Here is a 23789-nt window from a genome sequence, read left to right as displayed (position 1 = left end):
TGCCTGCACCCCTCCTCACAACCCCTGCACCCCCTGCCCTCCACCCTCCTGCTGCAGGGGACCCAGAAATGTCCCCAGGTTTGCGTTCTTTAGGGTTTTTGGTTTTTTTCTTTGCTCCTCGTGTAAGGGGAACAGTGGGCTCTGTTCCTGCCCCAGGAGGGCAACCAGGGACCTGTCCTGGCAAGCCGTTGGGAAGGGTCAGTTGCCTGCGAAGATCCAATGTAAAAAATAATAATTGCACACAGAGAGCTGCATGTTCCATTAAAATAATCCTGTTATGCTGGTAAGGGACACTAGGAGGTGTGGGAATTGGAGAGGCTGTTCTTTATCTGCATCTCAATCTCAGCTCTGAGATATTTAAAATAAAAAAAATAGAAGAAAAGAAAAAGAAAAGGACAGAAAATAGAAATCCAGGGGCTGTCAGCACCCGCCTCACGCTAGGACATCAGAGTGCCAGCCCCGGAGAAGATCTGCCAGGCGCCTTCTCTCCCAGTTGGGTGGTGCAGCAGAGGCACGTGTTGGTCTCAGCGGGTTACGCAGCCTCAGGCTTCAGCATTTCCAAAAGCCACGCGGCATTGCTTTCCTGGAGGACGGGTCTGCCCTGGAGGCGATGGGCTCCTCCCGGGTCGAGCCGTGCATCCCCATGAGCGGGACCCCGCGGCTCAGTGGCCGAGCTGGCCAGGCTCCTGCTGCCGTCTTCTCTAGTTCCCAGTGAGATGTTGGTTCAGCCACCATGGGACTGGGGAGATACTGGGAGGGATGGGATCCATCGCCAGGAGCACAGGAGACCTCATGCAGAAAACCACCGCGTGTCCTTACAGCTGGCTCCTCTCTGCAGGGCGGAGAGATTAGGAAAGCGAGGTTTGCTAATTGTGCGGAATTCAAGAAAATGGGAAAACCTTCATGCCAGGATTTAAAATAATAATAATAATTTAAAAAATCCACTCATTGAGAGCTGCTGCATTGCTACAGCTGCCGAGCCACAAGGATAGCGCTGGCATTTAAGAAGGAGTGAGAAGATTGTCTGGTTCACTGCGTGCTCGCGACCCAGCATCCGCACGGCTTTCCAGCCTGTCTCAGAGGATACAATGGGAAGATAAGAAAGTAAATGGGAAATGATGCAAAAGGCCAAATGGATTTACCAGAAGTCAGCCCTGCTAGACCGACTAGATTGCTTCCTTTGAAAACTGCGGTTCTGGCTGGGGAAGGGGCCTGGAGCTCCTCTAGCTGGGGCTAGCGCAGCCAGGCAGGGGAGGTGGGCTGCTGGTGCAGCTGGAGGAGACGGGAATTGGTGGGAGGCTTGAAGGGGGCGAAGGAGCTGCTAAGGGAGAGGAGACGGGTGGTGGTGGAGGGAGAGGGGCCAGGCTGGAGGCAGCTCAAGGAGGGAAGTTCTTGGGGAGCCAAACGTGGGACCTGCTGCATTCAACACTTCCATTGATGACCGTGGCATTAAAGGGGAGATCGGACAAACCTGCTGAGGACGTGCTGGGAGGGAGGGTGAGAACATTGCACTGAAATGATTCATGGGCTGGAGCGCAAAATGCGTTAGAGACCAAGGAAGAGGATCTGAGCGTGCCTGTGGGTCCCAGACCTGCAAGGAGATGCTGCCCGGTGCCAAGCCCCGGCGGTGTTTGTGCCCTCAGGCGTGGCCTGGAGAGATGACGTGGAGCTGAGGTACCGCCGTGCTCATCCTGGCGTGAGGAGCTGCGGATCGGGATGATCAGGGAAGAGAGGTCCTGTCCGTCAGGAGGAGATGAGAAGAGCTGGGCTGGTTTAGTCAAACAAAAGAGAGGCTTTTGCGTAATAGGCTTTTGCACTTAATAAAGGCTTTTGCACTTAATAAAGGCTTTTGCACTTAAGAAATTCACCTGGAGGGAAAAAGGGGAACACAGAAGGGAGTGAGAAGGAGGGAGAAGAATAATGAAATGTAATACTCCATCTTTGCTGGAGCGAGAAGATAACCATGGCCAGGGTGAGGCTGCAAATTACCCGAAGGTTCCTGGCCACGAGAGCCGTGTGGTTCAGCACCGGCTTTCCAGCGGTCACAGGGGCGGAAACCTCGCAGGCATTTCAATGGAGTTTGCTTTTGGGAGGAGCATTGCGCGAGGGTGCTTGGAGCTGCTGTCTCAGAGCTACCGAAGGTTTGGGTTCCCCTGCACACATCGTCTTTGTCTGCCTGGAAATGATGCTTTTGGGTGGGCTGCCAGTGAGCCCTAGTCCAGGTGTCTCCTCTGCAGAGGCGAGGACTACAACAGAGCCTGGGACTCTCCATGGATGCACAGACCAGCTCAGCCCTGCCAGGAAACCCCAGGCAGAAGTTTCAGCTGCTCTGGAAATGAGTGAGGGTCTTGTCATCGCTCCGGGGGAAGACATCAGTCCAGGAAATGGCCTCATGTTACGCCAGGGGAGATTTAGATTGGAGATCAGGAAAAATTTCTTCACCAAAAGGGTTGTCAAGCACTGGAACAGGCTGCCCAGGGGAGTGGTGGAGTCACCATCCCTGGAGGGATTTAAAAGACGGGTAGATGTGGCGTGTAGGGACATGGTTTAGTGTCCTGTTAGGTTAACGGTTGGACTCAATGATCTCAAGGGTCTTTTCCAATCTAAACGATTCTATGATTCTACGACAGAAGGACCTGCGGTTACTAAGGGTGCAGAGCTCACGCCTATTCCCGCACAGCTGCCCCAGGGTAGGACACTCAGTCCAGCAGACCTCGTGAGGACACCTTGCAAGCACTGATTCACACAGGGAAGTTCACTGGTTTGGCATTCCCCCTTTCTCAGCAAGCCCCTTCGCTTGCTCACCCCTCTGCTTCTCTACAGAAACTGCCTCCACAGCATTTTCCCCCTTTTTTCCGGAGACCGACGCACACACGCAGAGCCGCCCACTGCAGCACTCAAAATTATAGATGATGCTGCGAGGCAGCTTTGTCCCGCAAAGCCTCGCTCATGACAGTTGCATCCCTGAAATTCTTTAAAATGCAAGAGACTCCACCGCAGGGGGGACGGCGGCAGACGGGGGGAGACTCGCAGCGGCAGAGCCAAGGTCGGGAAGAGCTGGGCTCTGAAAGATGGGGTCTGTGAGTGGAGCGATGGAAGATGGCAGGGGACAAGGGTTGCTCCCAGCCCTTTTTCTGCTCATTCCTTGGCCCCAATTACAGCGGTCATGAGTAAGTCTCTTGGATGCTCTCCATGCACCTGTAGCGCCCAGCCACTGCTCCACGGGGCAGTTCATCAGTGGGGGCTCCAGTTCCCGCTGTGTGGGGCTAAATTAGCGTGAGTGCTCTGTGGGGAGCTGTGGTGCAAGTGAGAGTTGCAAAGCACCTGACAGCTCCCCAGGAAAAGGGCTGGAGAAGCTCCAGAAAGGTGCTTGGGTTTGGATATTTGCCCCCCGTGAGGGTCTCCTTGTTACTCACCCTCCAAGGCTCTAGCTCAGGTCTTGCTGTTGGGGCAAAGGGGCAGCACCCACACAGGGAAGAGAAGGGCCAAAAAAAAGTCTGATGGGAAATGAAGAAACGCACATTGCTGTCCCTCGGGGCAAGGAGGCTCTGGCACCTGCAGCCTGCGGCCGCGGGCCCTGGGCTTGGGCTGAGGAACACCTGCATTGCAGGAGAGGGGTCTTCTCTGCTCCTTTTTGTCGTGCCTCCAGCAGCAGCCCCTTTGCTGCCCGGCCAGGGCTCCCCTCCGGGCCGATGCTGATGGAAAAGCTGCTTTGGTCCCTGCTCCTGTTCTGCAGGATTTGGGACTTTGGCTGCTGATGGGAGAGAGGACCACCGTGGCCACCGGTGACCTCGGCGGACACTGGCCCCAGCATGGGAGCCTGCAGACCTGAGCGCTGCAGGCTTCGGGAAGTAAATAAAGCAGCCTGGAGGAAAGGGCAGGTGAGATTTCTCTCAGCAAAATCACCCACTGGAAGATGAAATCCTCTCGCGCCTCGCACGGAGCTGCTGCACGTCCCGGCTCCAGAGCTCCCTGACCAGGGCGTTCCCTACATCCGAAAGGAGCCCATCAGCCAGGGCTGCGGGATGGTCCTCCCTCCACACCCGCTGCTGCGTGCCCTGCCAGCACCGCCGCCCTGCCAACACGCTGTCCCCAAGCATGCTGTCCCCAAAGTTCATTGTCCCCAAGCACATTGTCCCCAAACCACGCTGTCCCCAAAGCACGCTGTCCCCAAACCACGCTGTCCCCAAAGCACGCTGTCCCAAGCACGCTGCCTGCAGCCCGCAGGACTCCGTCCCCTCCTGGGATGGGCCCTGCCCCGCGCTGCTGCATCCTCCGGGGCGCGAGGGGAGCGGGCGGCGGGTGACCCGCCAGAGCCCCCCGTTACCGCTGACTTCGCTCGAACACCAGATTCCTGCTCGGAGGGACCCGGGAAGCATCCCTGCACCCGTCTGCAACGCAACAGGAGGGGATGGTCCGGGCTTCCATTGAGGCTCTCTAGCAACTGGGAGAAAACTGGGAGCGGGCTATTTGGCACATTTATTGCAGGGATGTTACTGGAAGGGGAGCTGCCTTCCTCGGGCTGTCGGGCTCCTGGGGATTTTACGCAGCAGCCTGGATGGCACGAGAAGAGAAACGTAAGACAGGAAAATATACAGCTCTAGCTATGCACACGCTTACACAATATACTGGCATCCCCGCTGGCCTCCGAACATCACGGAGCCTGTCCCAGAGATTCCTGTGCTGAAAGGGGCCGAAATCAGCCCCCGGCTGCGACGCCTTTGTCCGACTCTCAGGCAACACAGAAAAACGGGAAAAGAAAACCCCAGCAACTTTCTGTAATTAATAGAAGGGATCCTAGTGGTTTGACAAACGGGGAGGCTGATATGATTTTTCAAGCGTGGGAGGAGAAGAGCTGGGGAAAAATAGAGAAAAAGAGTTAAGAGAGAATTTCGTTAATTTGGGACTTAACGTTCTGTAGCATCATCATGAGACTATTGCTGCAGCATGTGCAATTGGATTTATTCTAATGGGATACTGGTGCTGTGGGAGGTGCACGCGGAGGGACTAGTTAAGGCCTGATTCTGCCATGGCATCCAGTCCTTTCTCCCTTGCCTTTGGTGTAAGCCCATAGTAAATAAGAGCAATCATCAGTGATTCAGAGGTGGGTGTGTAATTTTATTCACACGCAGCGATGTGAAAATTGCGGCGACATTGTGAAAAACTGAAATTAATGTTTACAAAGGGCATTTTCTCATCTTGCGCTGCTAATGACAGGCAAGCTCTTTAGCTCTCAAGCTGGAGAGAACATCTGTAACGCACCGCGCTTTGACAAGCCTTGTGTTCTGCTGGCTTCGCTGCAGCTGGGCTCCTATGCTGCTCCCGCTCCTCTTCATTATCCAACTTAGGGGTATAAGGGGTGGATAAATCACCAGGGGTGCAAGTCTGGATCTTCCACCATCCAGAAGAGCGTCGGGCCCCAGAGGTCTCTTCAGCCATCAGCAGGCAAACTTTGCTGGCTGCGGCATGCTAAGGGGACACTTCTGTCCAGCAGCCGAAGGGCAGGAGTTTCTCGCACTGCTTTCAGCGACGACAGTCGCCAGATCGCAGCCCGATTTAATGCATCATAATAAAGACCCATGTGTACATCATCTTCCATCTTAATTCCTTCTTTCTTGCTTTGCTGTGCCTCTTTATTTAAGTAAAACTATGAGTTACCATTCACCAAGAGCCCTCCACCTGTGCTTTTACAGTAGGAACAGTTAAATCACGTCTGGGTTTTCATATAATATAAAACCAGGAAAAAAGAAGTCACAATCCTTACCAGGTCCTTCAGGCTGGTGTTTCCATGGTGGCCATCTAGCATCACTCACCTAACCGCACGTTGCAGCTCTAAGTGATCCATCCTGCTGCCTCTTGCAATGAATATCTTCAGTCAACACCCCTGACACTGCATTTTTTTACCTAGTATCAACTTTCTGATGTTGAGTAAGAGGTTTAAATAACTACATGATGTAGAAGGTGTTTTCTGTGGTACCTGTGCTCGTGGGTTGCTCTGAAGGTGCCTCCTAGAAATGCTGGTGTGATTTGCTTGCTCTCGAATCGGGCGAATTCGAGAAGCGGAGCTGGGTGAGATGAAGGTGAGGACATCTTCTGCTGGGTCACCAGAAAAGATGAGCAGTATCGGACTGAGGGGCTTCACATGGCTGTTACGTCCCACTAGAGCTGCTCAATGGTACGGGTTGACATCCATACAGCTGCACATTGACTACAAATCAGAGGGGAGAGCCGAGCACCTGAAAGAGGCCAAGCTAAGTTAAAGCATACTGCAAAACCCATGAGAGCTCCTCTGAACAATCAGGATGAGCCCCAGAGAAACCCTCATTGCCTGCAAACTCCAACTTTTTAGCAAGACTGAAGGCAGAAGGGTGAAAGGGGTTGCAAAAGCAGCACCAGCCTGGATGGCTCAGCTGAGAAAGACCAAGTAGAGACCGAAAAATGCTGGTTTAGCAGTATCAGACATGCTGGACCCATCTCTGGCTCATGCGTGGTCTCAGCTCCTGAGCTCTTGCGTGGGCTCAAACCCTCGCTCGCACGATGTGGCGCAGCTTGGGCAGGGCTGCACCTTCCCCCCCGGTATCACAACCCTGCCTTTCCCTCAGCCCCCAGCAACGGCCGGCACCCAGCACGCCGCTGCCTTCACCGCCACCCCCTCCCTCCGTGCTGCGGCACCCTCGCCTCTGGGCCGTGCAGCCAGGAGGTAATGACGAACCTAACGAGGAAGGGCACACGCTGTTAATCCCTACAAGTGTCTTCACTCTCATGCGCTTATGAATGAGCCTAATGATCTTTTCTGCTGGCAGGAGGACAGCGCCCAGACCCTCTAACAGAACCTGACGTGGTAGATGGAAACAGATGTCTTATTTCCAGTGTGTCATTATCCGTTTTTGAAGGTTTCACCCTCGCTTCTCTCTCTCTGATGATGCTAAAGCTCTTCTGGGTTCACTCTTCACCACAGATGGGTTTTTCCTGGAAGTGCCCCCGCAGGAAAGACAGATGTGTGAGGCTTGAAGACCGTTGCGTCTATGCTCTTCCTCTTCCCAAATGCATGCATTAATCGTCTTCCTTGAAATAAGGGACAAGTTTAAGACTCCAGGAAAGGTGTTCACGTGCAACCCTACAGGCAAGACCCGCTCCAAACTGAGCCCACAAGTCCGGATTCTAAAGCTATTACGTTTGGACCACCGGATCCTGTTGAGGTTCAGCCTAGAACATGGCAAACACGCAGAGCAGAGCGCGGAGCACGCCGCAGCTTGCATGAGCGTGCAGCAAAGCGCGGCACTGCTGGCATTTGGGCAGCGGCTCTTGCAGGCTGGGAGGCCAAGACCTTCCTGCATCCAGCAACGCTCCAAGACATGTTCCATCCTCTGGCCCAAACTTGTTCATGGTCCAGCTGAAGGACCGTCATCTACTGGCCCTCCTGCCATAGCCATGGGCTGCGCGGGGCGGTCGTAGCTCTGTCTCCCACCCCTGCTGGCTGGCACTGGGGGGGGACATGGATGATAGCCCACCCATCTCCCACACCTGACCCCAGGAGGTGCTGATAACAGTGTGGAATCCCTACGCTGGCCGGTCCTTGGTGGTCCCAGGTGGTGGGGGATGACCTCAGGTCTTCCTGGGCACCCCCCGTCTCCCCTCCCCCGTGATATGTTTGGGGGGGGGGGGGGGCACACTCTTGTTCCAGAGGCTCCAGCTTGCAGATGCTGTGCACCCAGCCGTGCTGGGGGGAGCCCTGCCTCAGTTTCCCTCCTCAAAACCTCCTTGCAGACTGCCCCCCCCTCCCTGGGGAAGGGAGGGGAGGGAAGGGAAGGGGAGGGGAGGGGAGGGGAGGGGAGGGAAGGGAAGGGGAGGGGAGGGAAGGGGAGGGAAGGGGAGGGGAGGGGAGGGGAGGGGAGGGGGAAGGGAAGGGAGGGCGGGTGTTGCCGCTGCTGAATAATTCAGCGTTGGGGAGGGGGAGGACCGCCCCGCAGCTCCGCGCACCGCCCCGCGCTTCGGAGCGCAGCTGGGAGCGCGGCACCGCGCATCGCCCCGCACCGCGCCCCGCACCGCGGCCAGCCGGCACCGCCCCGCACCATGGCTCTGCTGCTGCAGCTCCGCACCGTCTCCGGGCTCCGCGGCAAAGCCGACCGCATCGCCAAAGCGGCTTTCCGAGGTAGCGGGGGGGGGGAGTCCCGGGACGGGTTGTGCCCTGCCACCGCCACCCCCTGCCTCAGTTTCCCCACCGCCTTGGATTGGGAAGGGGGAATGCGAGCCACCCAGCTGCCCACCCCTCCCCGTCTGGGGCATGCGCCCCCCCATCTGAGCTGCTCTCCTGGGCCCCCCCTGCCTGCCTGCAGCCGGCCTGGGACACTGCAGCCCCCATGTTACGTCCTCCCTGGGCAGCCCCTGGGGAGGGGGATTCGTCCAGGGGAAAGTAGGTGAAGTCCCAGGGTGGCAAATCCCTCCCCCCGGGAGCAGGGCCAGCTGGGGGGAGCTGGGCTCCTGCCTGGTCAGGGGCTTGGTCACAGAGCTGTGCCACCAAGAAAGTGTCACTGGAAGGGGCAGGAGCAGAACTCGCCTTGTGCCGGGACCCGGCGTGTGCCTGGATTTCTTCTAAGGATGCTGCAGCTTTGGGTTTTCTGCTCGGGTCCGCGCCAGCTCCGAAGCTTTCCCAGGGAAGCTGCAAAAGGAGCAAAATCTCTCCAGGGGTGCATAACCTTAGCAGCCGCCAAACCTTTTCCAAGCCCCCCAGGGGTTTGGGGCAGGCTCAGCGCCAGATCCGTCCTCCGATCGCAGTCTTCCTGCGGGAGCCCGCCGGCAGGCAGAGGCAGGTCTGGGATGGTTTGACAGCGCCGGGAGTCAGGAATAGGAATCCCTTCTCTCCACGGACGGAGGTACCTCACCTCCAAGCCAGCAGTGCCTGAAATGGCCTTCCCTGCACTGCCTTAATGACCGTAGAGTCATTAAAGAGGTGTAATTACACCTTTATTTCCCTGTCCCTACCTCCCAGCATCAGCGCAGGGGCAGCTAAATACCCCTCTGGGAACAGGTCGTACCCCCGGCCCCCGGTGAAGCCTGGAGCGGTCCCAGCCCTAAGCCACCCTCGGTGAAACCCCACCACCTCCCCGGCAGTGGGGAGGGGACCAAAGGCCTCCCGGGTGAGCCCCGGGAGGACCCACGTTTCCAGTCCTGAGCGTGCCCGGCCCCAAGCCCGGCACACAGTCCCTGTCGGACAGGCAGGATCCGTCCCTGCCCCGACATCTTCGCATAAGAGCCACTGTGAGACCCTACGGTCCAAGCGATGGGCAACGGGAATGTCACCCACCTTGAGGTGCTTTGAGATCAGCGCTGCGCCCACTGTGCTCCCGCTGCACCCACCCTCTCGTGCTCCTGCCACCTCCCTTGTCAGAGCCCTTATGGGGCACCGGGGCATTTCTCCAGGGCCCCCGGTGATCCTCCATCATCCTCCCAGGCATGAACTGGCTCCTGCGTGGTGCAGGGTTGCCGTCGCTGTCACACCGTCCAGGGAGGACGACACTAAACTTCACAGCAGTGTTTCCTTCCCTGGTGCTGAGCCGCGAGGAGCTGGGCTCCTCGTGGACATTGCTTTCCCAAGGAAGAAATTTGGTGTCATCTTCGAGGACAGTTGGATCAGGGTTCGGAAATTGTTTTTCCTGGTAGTTTGCTGCAATCGATCCCTGTGCAAAGAGGGGGTTTAGTCCCACGCTGTGAATGTCACCGCCAGATATCACCGCTAGCTGCAGCCGGGGATGCCTCTCCCCCTGCTCGTCCTGGGCAGCCGCGGAACTCGTGGCCAGGACACCCAATGCTGCTCTCTTCTGCAAGCCGGGTCCTAGAGGAGAGGCTCCCGGTGACCAGACCCAGCAGGGCTGGCTCCAGAGGCCGTGGCTAGCAAAATCCTGTTGCTAAGGGGTGGCAGAGGTGGGTCAGGGAGCGATCCCATGCGTGGTGGGGTCGGTGAAGGCAGCAGGCAGGTGGGTTGGGACCCACCCAGCCCACCCATCCCTCGGGCCGGATAGCGGCTGGAGAGGGGTTTGGTCTCGTCCCCTTTTCATGCCACTCGGAGTGTTGTCAGGAGCTGCAGCGAGCCTTGCCTGTGCAGGAAACAGCAGTTTAGTGTGCCATGTTAATATTTAGCGCATCCACCTCCAAAGCCCATTTACATCTTACCCAAATTCCTTGTCCCAAAAGGGGAACAAGTGGAGGCAGCTCCGTGTCTGCCCTGCGGACGGGGAAGTCCAGGGGCAGATCCCCTGGGTAGCTCTTAGACACGCAGCAGCATCGTTTTGGGTTGTGGGAGAGCACTGAGCCAGTTAAAAATCAATTCAGAAAAAATTAAGTACAGAAACATTGAGATTAGTAGAAATTAACTGGTTCAGCAATAACTGGATGAGGGAAATGTGTAAAATACACATGCATAAACATAAAGTAATTTTGATGTACCATCCGGCTAACACGAGACACGAATCCAGCTCGGGACCTTGCATGGGGGGCAGGACCTTGTTCTGGATGAGGGGACCAGAATTATCACACCGTGAGGATACATAAGCAGTACGATCCTCGTGGAAAGGTGATCTTTCTGACACACGACGGATTTCAACAGTGGTAGTAATAGTAAGGTAGGAGTTCTCACATGCTCTCGGTCTTTTCTTGATGTGCTTTATGGTGAGGATTGGCTCATGCCACATTGCTCCTTGCTTCGGAGGAGCCAGGGCTGGGTCCCGCAGGCGCCTGGGCTGGACCCTGTCCTGCACTGGTGGGTCTCAGCGTGGGTCTCTGGGTGTTGCATTGCCTTCTGTGAAAGGTTTTCCTGCCTCGGGGTGTTTAGGGCATGGCCATGGTGCTGTTGTACTAACGAGCGCGTAAGCGCAACCCGGAGCTGGGAACAGGGTCTGCTGCTCCCCACCGGGTCCCACGCTGGAGGTGGCCGTGAAGCATCCCAGCACTCGGGGCATGGATGGGGCAGAGCTCCGCCGCTGTTTAGCGTCTCTGTGGCTCAGGCAATGCTGTGCTGTCCCCTTGCCCCATGAGAATTTGGGAATGATGGGCAGCAGAGTCATGGCATGGTGAATTCGATGCTGCTGTGAAGCTGCATTACTTGTGTCCTCTTGGACACAACCCCTGCCCTGGGCTGGGCCGGGCTGGGCTGGAGCCATGGAGCCATGGATGGTCAACGTACCAGACCCAGAGGAAGATCCCGCTGTGGGTGGTTGGGTTTTGGTGCCAAGATCTCTAGAGGGAAGAGTCTTCAGTGACTCTAGAGGGAGCTTTAGACCCCTTTAGCGTGGAGCGAGGTGACCTCCACCAGCCAGGCATCCCTCTGTGCTCCTCACAGCAACTGGTAGGTTGAGTGTTGGGCTGATTCTCCTCAGTACCCTGGTTTTCCTGGAGCTACTGAGCGTTGCAGAGAGGGATGCTCTTCGCTAGCCAAGCTGCCATCCAGCCCCCTCCCTCTCCTCACAGCCTGGGGGTTCAGGCAGAGCTCCCCAAGTGGGTTTTTGCTCATTCAGCCAAAAGCGTCTATTATCGCACAAAAAGAAGTTAAAGAAAGAGTTTGACTCTGGTGTGACAGGCTGCCGTGTGCGTTTCTGCAGGTGGGCAGTGCTCTGAAACGCTGCTCGACTTCAGCTCAGGTGGGAGAGGAATAAATCACAACCCTGATAGAAGTGTTCCTGAGAAAGGGCTGAGACTGACAGCCGTGTGGGATGGCTACGGAATAACGCTGCTCCTCTTCTCCCAGGGATCCCCGCACTCCCGGCAGCCCCATGAGCCGTAGCTGCACTATTTGCATTTTGCAAATAGGAGAAACTGAGGCACGGACAGGAGCTGGACCCATGGGAGCAGCCAGGGAGAGGTGCCAGGTTATCCAGCTCCCGGTCTGGAAGCCAGGGAAGAGGTGGGCTCTACCCCACCAGGATGGCCAAAATCCAGTCTCATCCCTGAGCGTCAGGGACTCGTCTCCCACCATGGTGTTTGATTTACCAAACTCCCCGGGGACACTCGTACCCTGGGAGTTTGGGGGGGGGGGTGTGTTAGCCAACAAGACCCCTTGTCTTTATGACCCTCCCAGTTGTTCTTAGGAGATTTGGGGGTGCTTTTGAACTTCAGTGGCTCATAAGGCACCCATCACTCCCCAGCAGCCGCCCCAGGCTGCCTGAAAAGGGCTCCGAAGCCCCAAATCCGTTGCCGTTCCAGCTCTCCACTTCTCCGCCTCTTTGCTCTGCAGGTGAAACTCAATTATGGGTGAATTTGTGATTTTCTGCAAATACTTGTTCTTCAGGCTGGCTGCAGGGGAAGAGCAGAAAAATGGTGAATTTTCTTCAGGCTGCCCGTTTTGGGGGTGCCTGCTCCTGTCCCCCAGCAGGGTCGGAGCTCGTACAGGGTCACTTGCCCACAGCAGTTTTCACTCTTAGACCAACCTAATTGCACTTGTGAAGAAGGGAACTTGCAGCCCAGTGCAATTAGAGAGCTTGTCAGCTAATTGATCACAGATGGAGTTGTAAAGAGCTTCTTGGCGAGGCTTCCTCTCTGGATTAGTGTGTGTAAATGAGGGAGATCATTCATGGATACCCCCTGGGGCACCACCGGGCACCAGTGGATACTGGTACTGCTGTAATGAAACATCGCCGTGATGCTTGCTGCATTGGGAGAGGATGGGGCAGGGGAGGTCCCACCGTGTTGGCTTGTCTTAAGTCATGCTCTTAGGAGAAATATTTCAGGTGGCAGATTGTCCCCCTTGGAGTGTCTTCTCCCCGATACTGCTTCCTATACCCTATATAGGAATATATTCCTATATGTATGAATACGGCTGATTCACCCCCTGACCTGTGCATGTCTCCTCACGTAGCTTGGTCCCATACCTACGTGAGGGTGCTCTGCAGCTTCCCCTTCAGCCCACACCAAGGCTGAGATGCTCTGTGCCTCTGGCACGTGGTGCCTGTCCCATCGCCTAGGAGGCTGTGGGGTACTAAAGTCATAGAGTCACAGAATGGTTTGGGTGGGAAGGGACCTTCAAAGCCCATCCAGTCCAACCCCCTGCCGTGGGCAGGGACATCTTCAACCAGACCAGGTTGCTCAGAGCCCCGTCCAACCTGACCTTGGATGTTCCCAGGGATGGGGCATCTACCACCTCTCTGGGCAACCTTGTGCCAGGGTTTCACCACCCTCAGCGTAAACAATTCCTTCCTTCTATCTGGTCTGAATCTCCCCTCTTTTAGTTTAAAACCCTTCCCCCTTGTCCTGTCGCGACAGGCCCTGCTAAAAAGTCTGTCCCCACCTTTCTGATAAGCCCCTTTAAGCACTGAAAGGCCGCAATAAGGTCTCCCGGGAGCCTTCTCTTCCCCAGGCTGAACAACCCCCACTCTCTCAGCCTGTCCTCATGGCAGAGCTGTTCCACCCCCTGATCGTTTTGGTGGCCCTGCTCCTGGTGGCTCCATCCCAGCGGCGGAGCGATCCCATTCCCAGTCCAGGTTCCTGCCCCTTGGGTGAGGCAGTGCCAGGCTGCATCCCACTGCAGCTCCCATCCCACCCCATGGAAAGTGGGGAGGGAACTGGGTCCCCTTGCCCCGGGAGGCAGCCAGCATGCACGGGGCGAGGGTGGGCAGCCCATGAGGCTCGTGGGTCTCCTCCACCCTCACCTGGAGTCGGTTGGCATGGGATGAATACAGCCTATATTCCTGAGAAACTCGTGCATCCGTGGGTGAAGTGATTCGTGGCAGGGAACTGGGGGCTGGTTTGGGATACAGGGTTCTGGGTTGGCTTTACCCAGGTCGGATGCTGCAGACAGCAGAAAGTCTGAAAAAATGATTTTTTGGGTTTCCTTGTGTAATAGTTAAATTAGAAAGGGATGGGGCATTCCCTGCCAAGAGCCGTGTCATCAGGATAGCTCAATCTTTGGTAAAATAAAGTAAAAGTTGACCCTGCAGCAGTCAGGGTACCCCTGGCACCCACTTTCCCTGACCACAGCTTGTCTGTGCAACGCTGGGCCCAAACCAGACTCACGCACAGAGATGTTTTTAATTACCCAGGAGACAGTTTTCCTTTCTGCAAGGGAAAGCCTCAATGTGATTCAGTGATTAAATATTAGCATTTTTATAAGTTTTCCTCCTGCAGTGTTATGAAGTGGATATTAACTAGAAATATTGATTCGGGGGGTGCGGGTGGGTGAGGGTATCCTGCTGAGAGCAGCTGAAAGCACGGGGCAGCCGTGAGCTGGGGCTCCTCGGGAAAACCTGCTTATTTCGATAGCTAATGCACAGGCTTGGCTGCTCTCCCCGGGCTTCCCCTCCGCAGCAGCTCCTCCTCTCCTCCCGTCCCCTCTCCCAGCTGAGCGGGGGCTTTCGACGCTCCCTGCCTGCGCAGGGAGAGCAGCCGGAGCTCCTTGTCCTCCCCGGGAGGAGGGAGGGATGCGCGGGGGGATGCTGCCCTCGGGGTGGGCATGCGTGGCTGCATCCATGCGGTTGGGCTCAAGCGTGCAGATCCTCTGCTCTGTGCAGGAGCTGGGGTGGTTTTTCTTGGGGTCCTAGATCTCATCCTTGGGGTTCGAGCGCACTTCTGGGGTGCGTAGACCTGCACCCCAAAGCTTGAGGAGCCCCTGTTCAACCAACGTAAAAGCCACTGCAGAAACTGCCGCGATCCCCATCCCCTTGCTCTGTTTCATCTGCTCTGCAATAGACGGGACAAGACTTGAACACACCGACTAAGCGCGCTTCTTAATTAGCTCTTAAAGCAGGTTAATGTGGTGTTTAGTGCCGGTGCGGGGGAGCCGAAACTGGATTCACGCTCTCGCGTGTCCCCCCTGCACGCACACGTGCCTGCGGTGCTCTCGCACCTTCGCAGACGCGTTTCCCCGTCCCGGGCAGTGCCCGCAGACCGTGCTCCATCCCGGCCGCCCCTGCAGACCCCGACCCCGGGGTCTCGCTGCCGCCGGTGCTGTGCAGCCCCCACCCGTGTCCCCCACCCCGGCTGCTCCTCGCCTCGCTGCAACCAACCTGTTCTTCCTCTCCCCTCTCCAGGGCTCTCCTTCTACACCCGAGTGCTTGAAAACTGCGAGGATGAGGCAAGGTTTGATGAGGTAAGCGAAGACGTGTTTTCCTCCTGGTCTGTCTCGCACATCTGGTTTGCTTTGCCGTCCAGATGAGTATCCCCGTTCCCCAGTTTAAGTGTGTTGGCATCTTCGTGGTCTGCTCCAGGGTGTCTCCTGGCAGGTACCAAATGGGTCTCTTGGTTGTGGTCTGGCTGGGGCTGGGGACACGGGGTGTCCTGTGACGTGGTAACAGCCCTACAGCATTTCCCCATGGGGTGATTAATTAAAAAAAAATGTAAAAAGTCCATATTGTTTGCAAGGAAGTTTGAGGAAAGATTGCCTGTCTCCACTAGGCAAATCCCGCTGGGCTCTTGGCTCTCCTTTTCCTTGCCTCAGGGGGAAAAACTCCTCCTTGTGTCAAATCCCTGGTGCCTCAGCTGCTGATGCTCAGCCTGCCAGCCTCCCTCGCCCGTCTGCATCCCTCGGCTCGCGCCGGGTAACAAGCCAGTTGGTCTGCTTTGGGTGCGACTGGGTGATGTATCGGCCTTCAGCACGCAGCTTTGGGCTTGGAAAGGGAGAGAGAAGGAATTGAAACCCAAGTTCTGTGTGGTTTTAAAATGCAGCCTTTTCTTAAGCAGTTACCAAGAAAATATTCTGAGATGATTGAAATAAGGTCACCCACACAAGCAGGGAATAGAGGTGCTGCTAAGAAGTCACATTCGAAATGGAAATATGCTTTCAAAAGAGAGTGGATGTTTCCTCTGATTGCTTTGTGTTTCTCATAGAAGATAACCCGTTCCCAGGGGCTGGAGAATACAAGAGGCTATGAGGAATATTAAGATCTTTAAATTGTTTATCGCTTTCTAAAGCTTTATCACCTTTTGGAAATAAGGTTTCATCCTGGTTCCAGGCATGGGATACTTTTGTGGGGTGATAAATCCCGTGGCGTTCCCAGCTTGCGCAGCCAGAAGCACACCCGGCTCCTCCCTGCCCCTCTGTGTCCCTGGCACGGGTTAGTCCTTGCTCCGGGTTTTAGGGGAGGAGCTTAATCTCAGGCTCCCCTAAACCGCCAGGGAGGATTAAGGGGCAGGGGAAGCCCATGGCTCGGGCAGGGTGGGATCTGCCACCAGTAGCCCCAGTGTTGCACGGGGTCGGTGAGGCACAGCGGGAAGGTGGATGGAGATGTGGCTCCAACCATGCTCCTACAAAGCCGAGGCAGCCGGGGGAAGCTGCTGGTGTTAACGGGATGCAGATTTCTATAGATCTGCACAAAGCAATTTGTTAGTATAATAACTGATTTGAATAACAACCACGGAGGTGTGCACTGGTGGAGCTGCCTGTGTCTCAAAACTCTTTGTGATTTGAATGAGCAGATCCTTCCCTGCTGAGGCTGAAGGGCTGGAGGCTCCGCTCGCTGTCTCGGGCTTGGTGGGATGCCAAACACTGGCTGCTCCCAGTGCTTGGTGCTGCACAGTGATCCTGGAGCATCCCAGCCACGTTCTGAGCATCCCAGCCACGCTCTGAGCATCCCACCCAAGCTCTTGAGCATCCCAGCCACGCTCTGAGCATCCCACCCAAGCTCTTGAGCACCCCAGCCACGCTCCGAGCCCCCTGCGGTCCCAGGCAGCATGCAGGAAAGGATGGGTACTGGTGCATATCAGGAGGATGAGGACTATAGAGCTTAAAAGACAGCAGGTGTAAGAGAGCCTGGAGCCACAGGTGTATATTAGTGTGCATCATATTTTCTTCTAGCGCCTCTCACTGCAGCTGTGGGGATGAGCCTCAGGCTGTCCCCATCTCTCTGTTCAGATCATGTTATTGCAGTTCCTGCTGTGAAAGCCTCATGTAAACCTGGTTAAAATCAGCCTGGTAGTATCTACACAGTGAATTGCAGCAGAGTGAGGCAAGTTGATTCGGAGCAACCTTGCATGCCTGGACCAAGCTTTGGGCTCTTCTCGTCTCCTTGCGCTGGGTGATAGGCGATGCATCGGCAGCAGCTAGGCTGTACCCAGCTCCCTGCTCACCCACACTGCAAACACCCTGATTTTCATCAACCCCCTGGCTCCAGCTGGAGGAGACTCCAGCGTGAATCAGAGGTTATTTTGCCCTGAGGACCAAGGTCAGCATGGAGCCCTGGCAGAGATGACATGAGGGTGTGCAACTGCTGGCTGCTCCAGGGCTTGGGACCTGCCAAACGTGAGTAATCCCAGCGGTTTTTAAGTCAAGCCCATTCCTAAGTCTTTCCTGTGCCGGTAGGAGAGTGCTCATGCCCTGAACGATTGCCCCATCAGGCAGGCTTGTATCCTTGGGGTCATGCAAGGTCTCCGCAGCATCTAACAGATGAGCTGAGATGTGCGTAGCTGCTCCATGAGGCATTCTGTTACCTAAACACGTGCTAATGCCAGCTCAGACACAGCTCCTGCTGTAGCACCGTGACCCGATACTATCCCAACTGGCCCAAAACATAATAGTTTGATGAGTCCTGATGGCTCGTAGTGAACGGTGCAGAAAACACGTAGGCAAGCCTACATTTCTGGGTTCACCTTTCCAGCTCTGCTGGGGGCTTGCTGGGAATTCAGCCACATCTGCAAGGTTAGCCCGCGTGGGCCATGCCTCCTGCACGGGTAGGAATGGGGAGGCTGCTGCTTGCCCTTCTCTGTAAATTGCTGAGAGCTCTGTAAGAGCAGTAATACTGGTGGTGTAGTCCTGCCGCACGCTGGGAGGCTGAATGCCGGTCCCTGCTCGTGCGCAGCCAGCGATAGCTGCCTTTAGGAGGAACAGGCTGGGCGCTTGCGTAGGTGCATGCTCCTCGTCATGCAGGGCAGAGCACGAGCCACAGCAAAAGATGGCAGAGGTGCAGTCCCGTTTCCTCTTCCCCTATTAAATCCCTCGTTATCTCATGCTGCTGAAGGACTCCCTGATGCAATGGTCACGGACAAGAAACCTGCCATGGGCTAGGGAACGTGTCTTGGGCTGCCTGGAGTAATTAGCTGATGAGGCTAGCCAGGAAAGCAGGTATCTCCCTTTGAGTGTACTACAAGGCAAGTCATCATGCCATTGATGGCAAGCCCAGCTGATGAATCTTATTGAATAAAATGTTATTATTGCATCACTGCAGCGCTCAACTATTCCCCAGCTATTGCCCCGCCTGGGGCTACCCCGCGGGGAGCTTCTGCCCAGAGGTGAGGGGTGCACGTGGTCTGTAATGCTCGTGGTGCACAAAACTGAGCTGTCTTCTAGATGAGCCCTGATGGCTGGAGCGGTGTCAAGGGGTCTGCCCGGGGGCACCGCGAGTTGAAGATGAGCAGGAGGGTCTGCCTGCCCTCCAGTAGTGCCTCTGCAGAAGTGGTTTTATTCCCTTTTCATCTTCCTCGTTCTCCTTGAATTTTGCAATGAATTTCATACCAGTGGGCTGAGAGGTGGGGTTTTATTTCACATCACTCTCCAGTTACCTGTGCACCCTCCGAGTGCTCAGGTGGCTCCTTGCACTGATCATTTATGAACCAGAAGCTTTAGAAATGAACCCATTTCCTCCTGCTTTCCCCTCAAAATGGGGTCAAATGGTGACCTTGTGTCTGGGGAGTGATTTGGATGGGGGGGATGTCTCATCCCCCGTGTGGGGAAGGCTTTTGAAGCTGAGCTGGCTGCGCTCTCATCTCTGTAAGGGGATACCAAACGGGGTGAGGATGAAGAGGATGCTCCCTGCCTCATCTCAGAGCTGGGGACAAGCAGAAAATTCACATTAGATTCATGTAAAGCCAAAGGTTGTTTTGATAATGCTAGCGAGGACATCAGCTCTCCCTGCCACCGCGTAACATTCATCAGGACCTGCTACCAGGCTGAATTTGGGCTGCCCCAGTGGTTTCCATTTGTTTGGTTTCACTCTATTTCTTTTGCAATTATTTTTATTCATTGCTTAATGAATTATGCAAAGCCTGTGCTTCTCCAGAGCCTGGGGAAGATGAGCCGCTGGCTATTCCAGAGGGTATGTACGGCACTACGGCTGTATTTTACATGATCAGGAACATTGTGTCCTGCCTGCACCCCAAAGGGTTTCTTCTTGGAGGGGCCTGTCCCGCAGCCCTCCTGCAGGCACCCACAGGAGGGAAGGGAAGGGGACTCCAGTGATGGTGCCGGGCATGGAGAGCTGTGGATGGGTACTGTGTGGTCTTCCTTGCTTGCACTCAGTCTCTCCTAAAGGGACCAGGACAGGCTTAGGTGCTGCTGCCAAGAAAGCCGAGACCCAGAGCTCCAGCCTTGACCCAAACTGCCCCTGATTAATCAGGCTTGGAGATGACAGGCAGGATGAGCATCCAGCCAAGGGGAGAAAAAGGGAGACATGGCTTAAAAAGGGGAGACATGGCTTAAAAAGGGGAGACATGGCTTAAAAAGGGGAGACATGGCTTAAAAGATGCCCCTTCCCAGCTCCCTTAAAGCTGTCTCACTGGAAGTGTCTGGGTTCTGCATTCTGCCAAGGCATTTCTCTGCCTCTATCTTTTTTTTTTTTTTTCTTTTTCCCTTCATTAATAAAAACAGATAAAATTGACTCAGCAGATATCACTTGCTTAGCTTTGCACAGGGCTTTTAAAAAGGCTTTTAACAATAAAACCAGTAAGGAGAATAAACAGGCAGCCAGCCAGGGAAGGAGGAAGGGTAATGAAAGCAGGGAAGCCTTTGGGAGCAGCCCCGAGAAGGGGTGGATGTGCTCCTGGGCCGGTGCTGCTGGCGTTTCCTCATGGGGAGGGAGCAGGGAGAGTATCCCATGGGCGTTCAGGATGGTGCTGAGTCCCATGCTGAGAGCTGCTTGCTATCAACTCGGCTATCGACAGCAGTGCAGGCAGTGGCATGCTCCTCCAGCTGTGCGCCCTCTCCCTTCCTCCCTCTTTCACATCTGGCACACAGCTGGACCAGCCCTGATGGGCAGTGCTGGCAGAACTGTGCCCCAGGGATGGTTTTCTCCTGATGCGTCCTGGTCGCAGAGGCTCCTCCAGCCATCCCACACGCCCCCATCACAACAGTGTCTGCTAGCTCAGCATCTTGTTCTTCGTTTTCTGTGGTTCCCCTGAGCCTTAAATGCCGTCTGGTTGCCAGTTCTCACCTCTTTATTTGGTGCATTATGCTTGTCTTTTCTCCCACGACCACATCCCCCATACCTTTCCCTACAAAAATACGAAATAAGAGCCATTTCATGGAATCATCAAATCACAGAATGGTTTGGGTGGGAAGGGACCTTTAAAGGCCACCTAGTCCAACCCCCTGCCATGGGCAGGGACATCTTCAAGCAGATCAGGTTGCTCAGAGCCCCGTCCAACCTGACCTTGAATGTTCCCAGGGATGGGGCACCTACCACCTCTCTGGGCAACCTCTGCCAGAGTAAACAATTCCTTCCTTCTATCTGGTCTGAATCACCGCCCTCGTTGTAAAACATTTCTTCCTTCTATCTGGTGTGAATCTCCCCTCTTTTAGTTTAAAACCCTTCCCCCTTGTTCTGTCGCAACAGGCCCTTCTAAAATGTTTGTCCCCCAATTTCTGGGCAGATCATTGAGAAGGGATAAAACGGGTTTGTGAGTTTGCTGCTGGGTTTTAGTAGCTTGGTGGCAAGCAGCTTGGGAAGGCAGGCGTTACTTTAACATTACTTTAACATTACTTTAACAGTGATGTAGTACTTAGATCGTGCCATGGCTGGAGGGATTCCTGATGGATATGAGATCACCGCTCCCAGGGGTTAAGCTGTGGAGAGCCAGGAGGGTGGGGAAACTGCACGGGTCTAATGCCCAGCACAGTGCCCCATGAATGAGCCCAACTGCCTGACTTGGAAGGAGATGGAAAACCTCACAGGTGGCAGATTTGGGATAACCCGCTGTCCCCACCCGGCAGCATGCAGCATCCCCTTGAACACATCCCTTGGTTAGGTGTGAAGTTAGGCTTTATCATCGGTTTGCTTTGTTTCTTAGCTGGCATCCACCGTGGCATTGCAGGGATGTTTTGCAAAACGTTTGGATGTTCATCCCTCTGAAAAAATGGGATGAAAGGTTGAGTGGAGCTGCTGCTGCTGCCAGGGGAGGAGGGACAGATGGATGTGCTCTCAGAGACCTTCCAGCCTCATTCCCTGGGCTTCTTCGACACCAAGGGCCATCAGACCGCCTAATTGCATTGGATAAATGTAAAGTCTGTGGCTTTTACCCTGCAAACTAACTCCAGCGCTCGTGCTGAAGCAGAGTGGCCGTTGCAAGCTTTTCTATTGACACAAGCCACATTTTAGCAGCAGCCTTCCAGCCTGCCCCCGCACCACCTCCTGCCGCAGGAGCCCTCTGCCACGGTCATGGTCACGGATAAACACAGTGAAGAGCAGCCACTAAGTGCAGCCCCTTGCAAAGTTGGACTGTCCCAGGACAGGCTGGGTCTGAGAGGACAGACGGGTCACCTCCGTGCACACCACATCTGGGGAGCGCTTTAGGGTTGGGGGTGCATCACGGTCCCTGGTGCTGCTGGGTTTTAGTGGCTTGGTGGCAAGCAGCTTGGGAAGGCAGGCGTGGGAGTCGCCGCAGGTACTGCAGCCCCTGCCGCTGAATTACTCCATGGCATGGTTTGTGTTCGCTTCCCAGCCCACGTCACCTGCCACACGGTATTTACCTTCAGCCCGGGCACTCTGAATTGATGAGAGCAAGTGATCCCTCAGGGCCTGTTATAAATTAACCGAGAATACTGCAGCTCCAAAACATTTGCCCTCTTTCATCGCTTACCTGAAGGGCAGCTCCCTGCGAGGGCGTTGAGGGAAGGAAAACCTGCCTGCAAAGAGCCGGGGCTGCGCGAATGCAACGCAGCTCTTGCGTGACAGCAGCTGCCTCGGCGCCAGTGGGAGCGGCAGGAATTCGCAGCGAGACGATGCCTGCCCTGGCAGAGCCTGCGCTAGGTGCTTTTAGCGGGGTGCCCGGCTCCGCTCTCCTTTCTGGAGGTGCGTAGCCTGGGCCGGTGGCATTGCTTTGCCTCTCCGTGTTGCAAAGGGAGCGCTGGCTTCGGCCCAAGGGCAGTTCCCTTGGTGCATCTCTGCAGGCAGCAAGGAACAGCAGCTAAAAAGCCAAATGAAAGACTTCAGGTAGCACCTTAGCTTGGTGGGAGAACAGGGCAAAGGCTGGGGAGCTGAAGCCCATAAATTCAAAGCAGAAGTGTGGTGCAAATGTTTATTGCTGAAGGCAATCAGCTGTGGAAACCATGCGTAATTAAATGTTGTTGCTTGAATTCTGGGATGTCTTTTTTTTTCCTTTTTCCCTGTTAAAAATATGTTCTGAGTGAGCTACAAGGCATATCTGTGTTTGATTTAGGAACCTTTGAGCGAAACACAAAAACCTGTGGGCTGGGTTGTTTAAGAGGTCAGGCTGAGCGACTGTAATAATCCTTTCCAGGCTTAAAAGATAATAATAATAAAAACTATCTATCTTAGGAGGGAAACCGTATCACCCAGTTCCTTTGAGCTGTTCCTTTTCTGCCGAGGCTGAGGTGGCTGTAACTCACAGAGATAAGCACAGGGACTCGCATTTTCATTTCGCAGCTGGGCTGACTTGCCGCTGCCAGACCTACACCCACAAGGTGCCAAACGTGGTGCTCCAGCTCCACTACCCGCCTCTCCAAAATACTCCAAATCAAAGGGCAGTCAGAGCAGCTGAGAGCAGCCTTGGGGGAGCGATGCCCAGGGATTCACTAGCGCACGGGAAAACAAGGGGAGAAAAAATAAGTTTGTAAAACTCGTGGCTGGGTGCCACAAGTTGGTTTGAGTGGTTTTCCACACACTGGGATGAAACCAGGAGGAGACTGAGGGTGACTGGGCAGACTGGCAGAGCGTGGGTCATGGGCTGGGGAACGTGGTGCAGAAGTTTGTTCATAGCCTGGGTGCCCATTCCTTGTCCTCTTAGTGGGGGCGGATTTTGGACAGCTTCCAGAGCAGGATGCCCTCCTTTAATCTGAGGCATATAGTCATGGCCGGATAGTCTGTCCAGAAAGGACAGGATGAGTGTGACCCCCTCCCAACGGTGAGCCAGGGCTCGGTTTGTCCCCGGGACGTGCCAGGGTTTCTCTGGTGATGGAGAGCCCAGACGAGGGGTGTTGATTTAGGTAGGTAACCTCTAAGCATCTAGGTTAGGCGGAGGAATCCCAACCCTGATTCTTAAGCCCCAAACCGAGAGCATCTGCTCTGGATTCCGTCCTAAACGATTTAGCCAAATCCAGGGGATCTGGAGCAGAATTGAGATCTGAGCCCCTTTCCGAAGCCTAGCCCCAAAGGTTGAAGAGATTATTTCTGTTGGCGGAAAATGGCACCTGTATTGCATTCCCCAGGATTTTAGGCAAAACTCCAAGTGCTTTAAGCAAATTGCATTAGCGGCTCTAGACAGGCGGGTCGCTCTGGACCTGGAGGTGTGCGGGCACGTGTGCGGGCGCGTGTGCAAGGAGTGCTCCCAGGCGATAGGTCGCAGAGCACAGCAGATGGGAGCGTGCTCCTCCACGCCGAGCGTCGCCTGCCGGCCCCCCGGGGTTTGCTGCAGCAGCGGCGGATGGGCTGCGGCGTGAACATCCCCGGGCGAGCTTCTTGGTGCGGAAAGCTGTCAGCAAGGCTGTTCAGCGGGGATCCTGGAAGACTTTCTAAGCCACCGCACTTTCCAAATTTGTTATTTTGCTGCCTGACAAACCTCTAACCAAGGCGGGGGTGCCTGCACACCATTATTTCTGTACCTTAAGCTCTGGGATCTGCTCGTTAGAGAGGACCGAACTG

At 55.3% G+C, this 23789-nt stretch overlaps 1 protein-coding gene across 1 annotated transcript in view; it reads left to right on the top strand.

Moving 5' to 3' along the window:
• The first annotated feature begins 8073 nt into the window (after nt 1-8073).
• OTOF (otoferlin) overlaps nt 8074-23789 on the top strand; it is a 111583-nt gene continuing 95867 nt past the window's right edge. Inside the window, exons 1-2 of the mRNA XM_075144605.1 lie at nt 8074-8152; nt 15015-15073. Coding sequence (XP_075000706.1) covers nt 8074-8152; nt 15015-15073 — 138 coding nt within the window. The remainder of the gene's footprint in view (nt 8153-15014; nt 15074-23789) is intronic.

Source organism: Calonectris borealis, chromosome 3 (assembly GCF_964195595.1).
Source record: "Calonectris borealis chromosome 3, bCalBor7.hap1.2, whole genome shotgun sequence".
Lineage (NCBI taxonomy): Eukaryota > Metazoa > Chordata > Aves > Procellariiformes > Procellariidae > Calonectris > Calonectris borealis.
The sequence above is the reverse complement of the archived record's forward strand: the minus strand, read 5'-3'. Positions and strand labels throughout refer to the sequence as shown.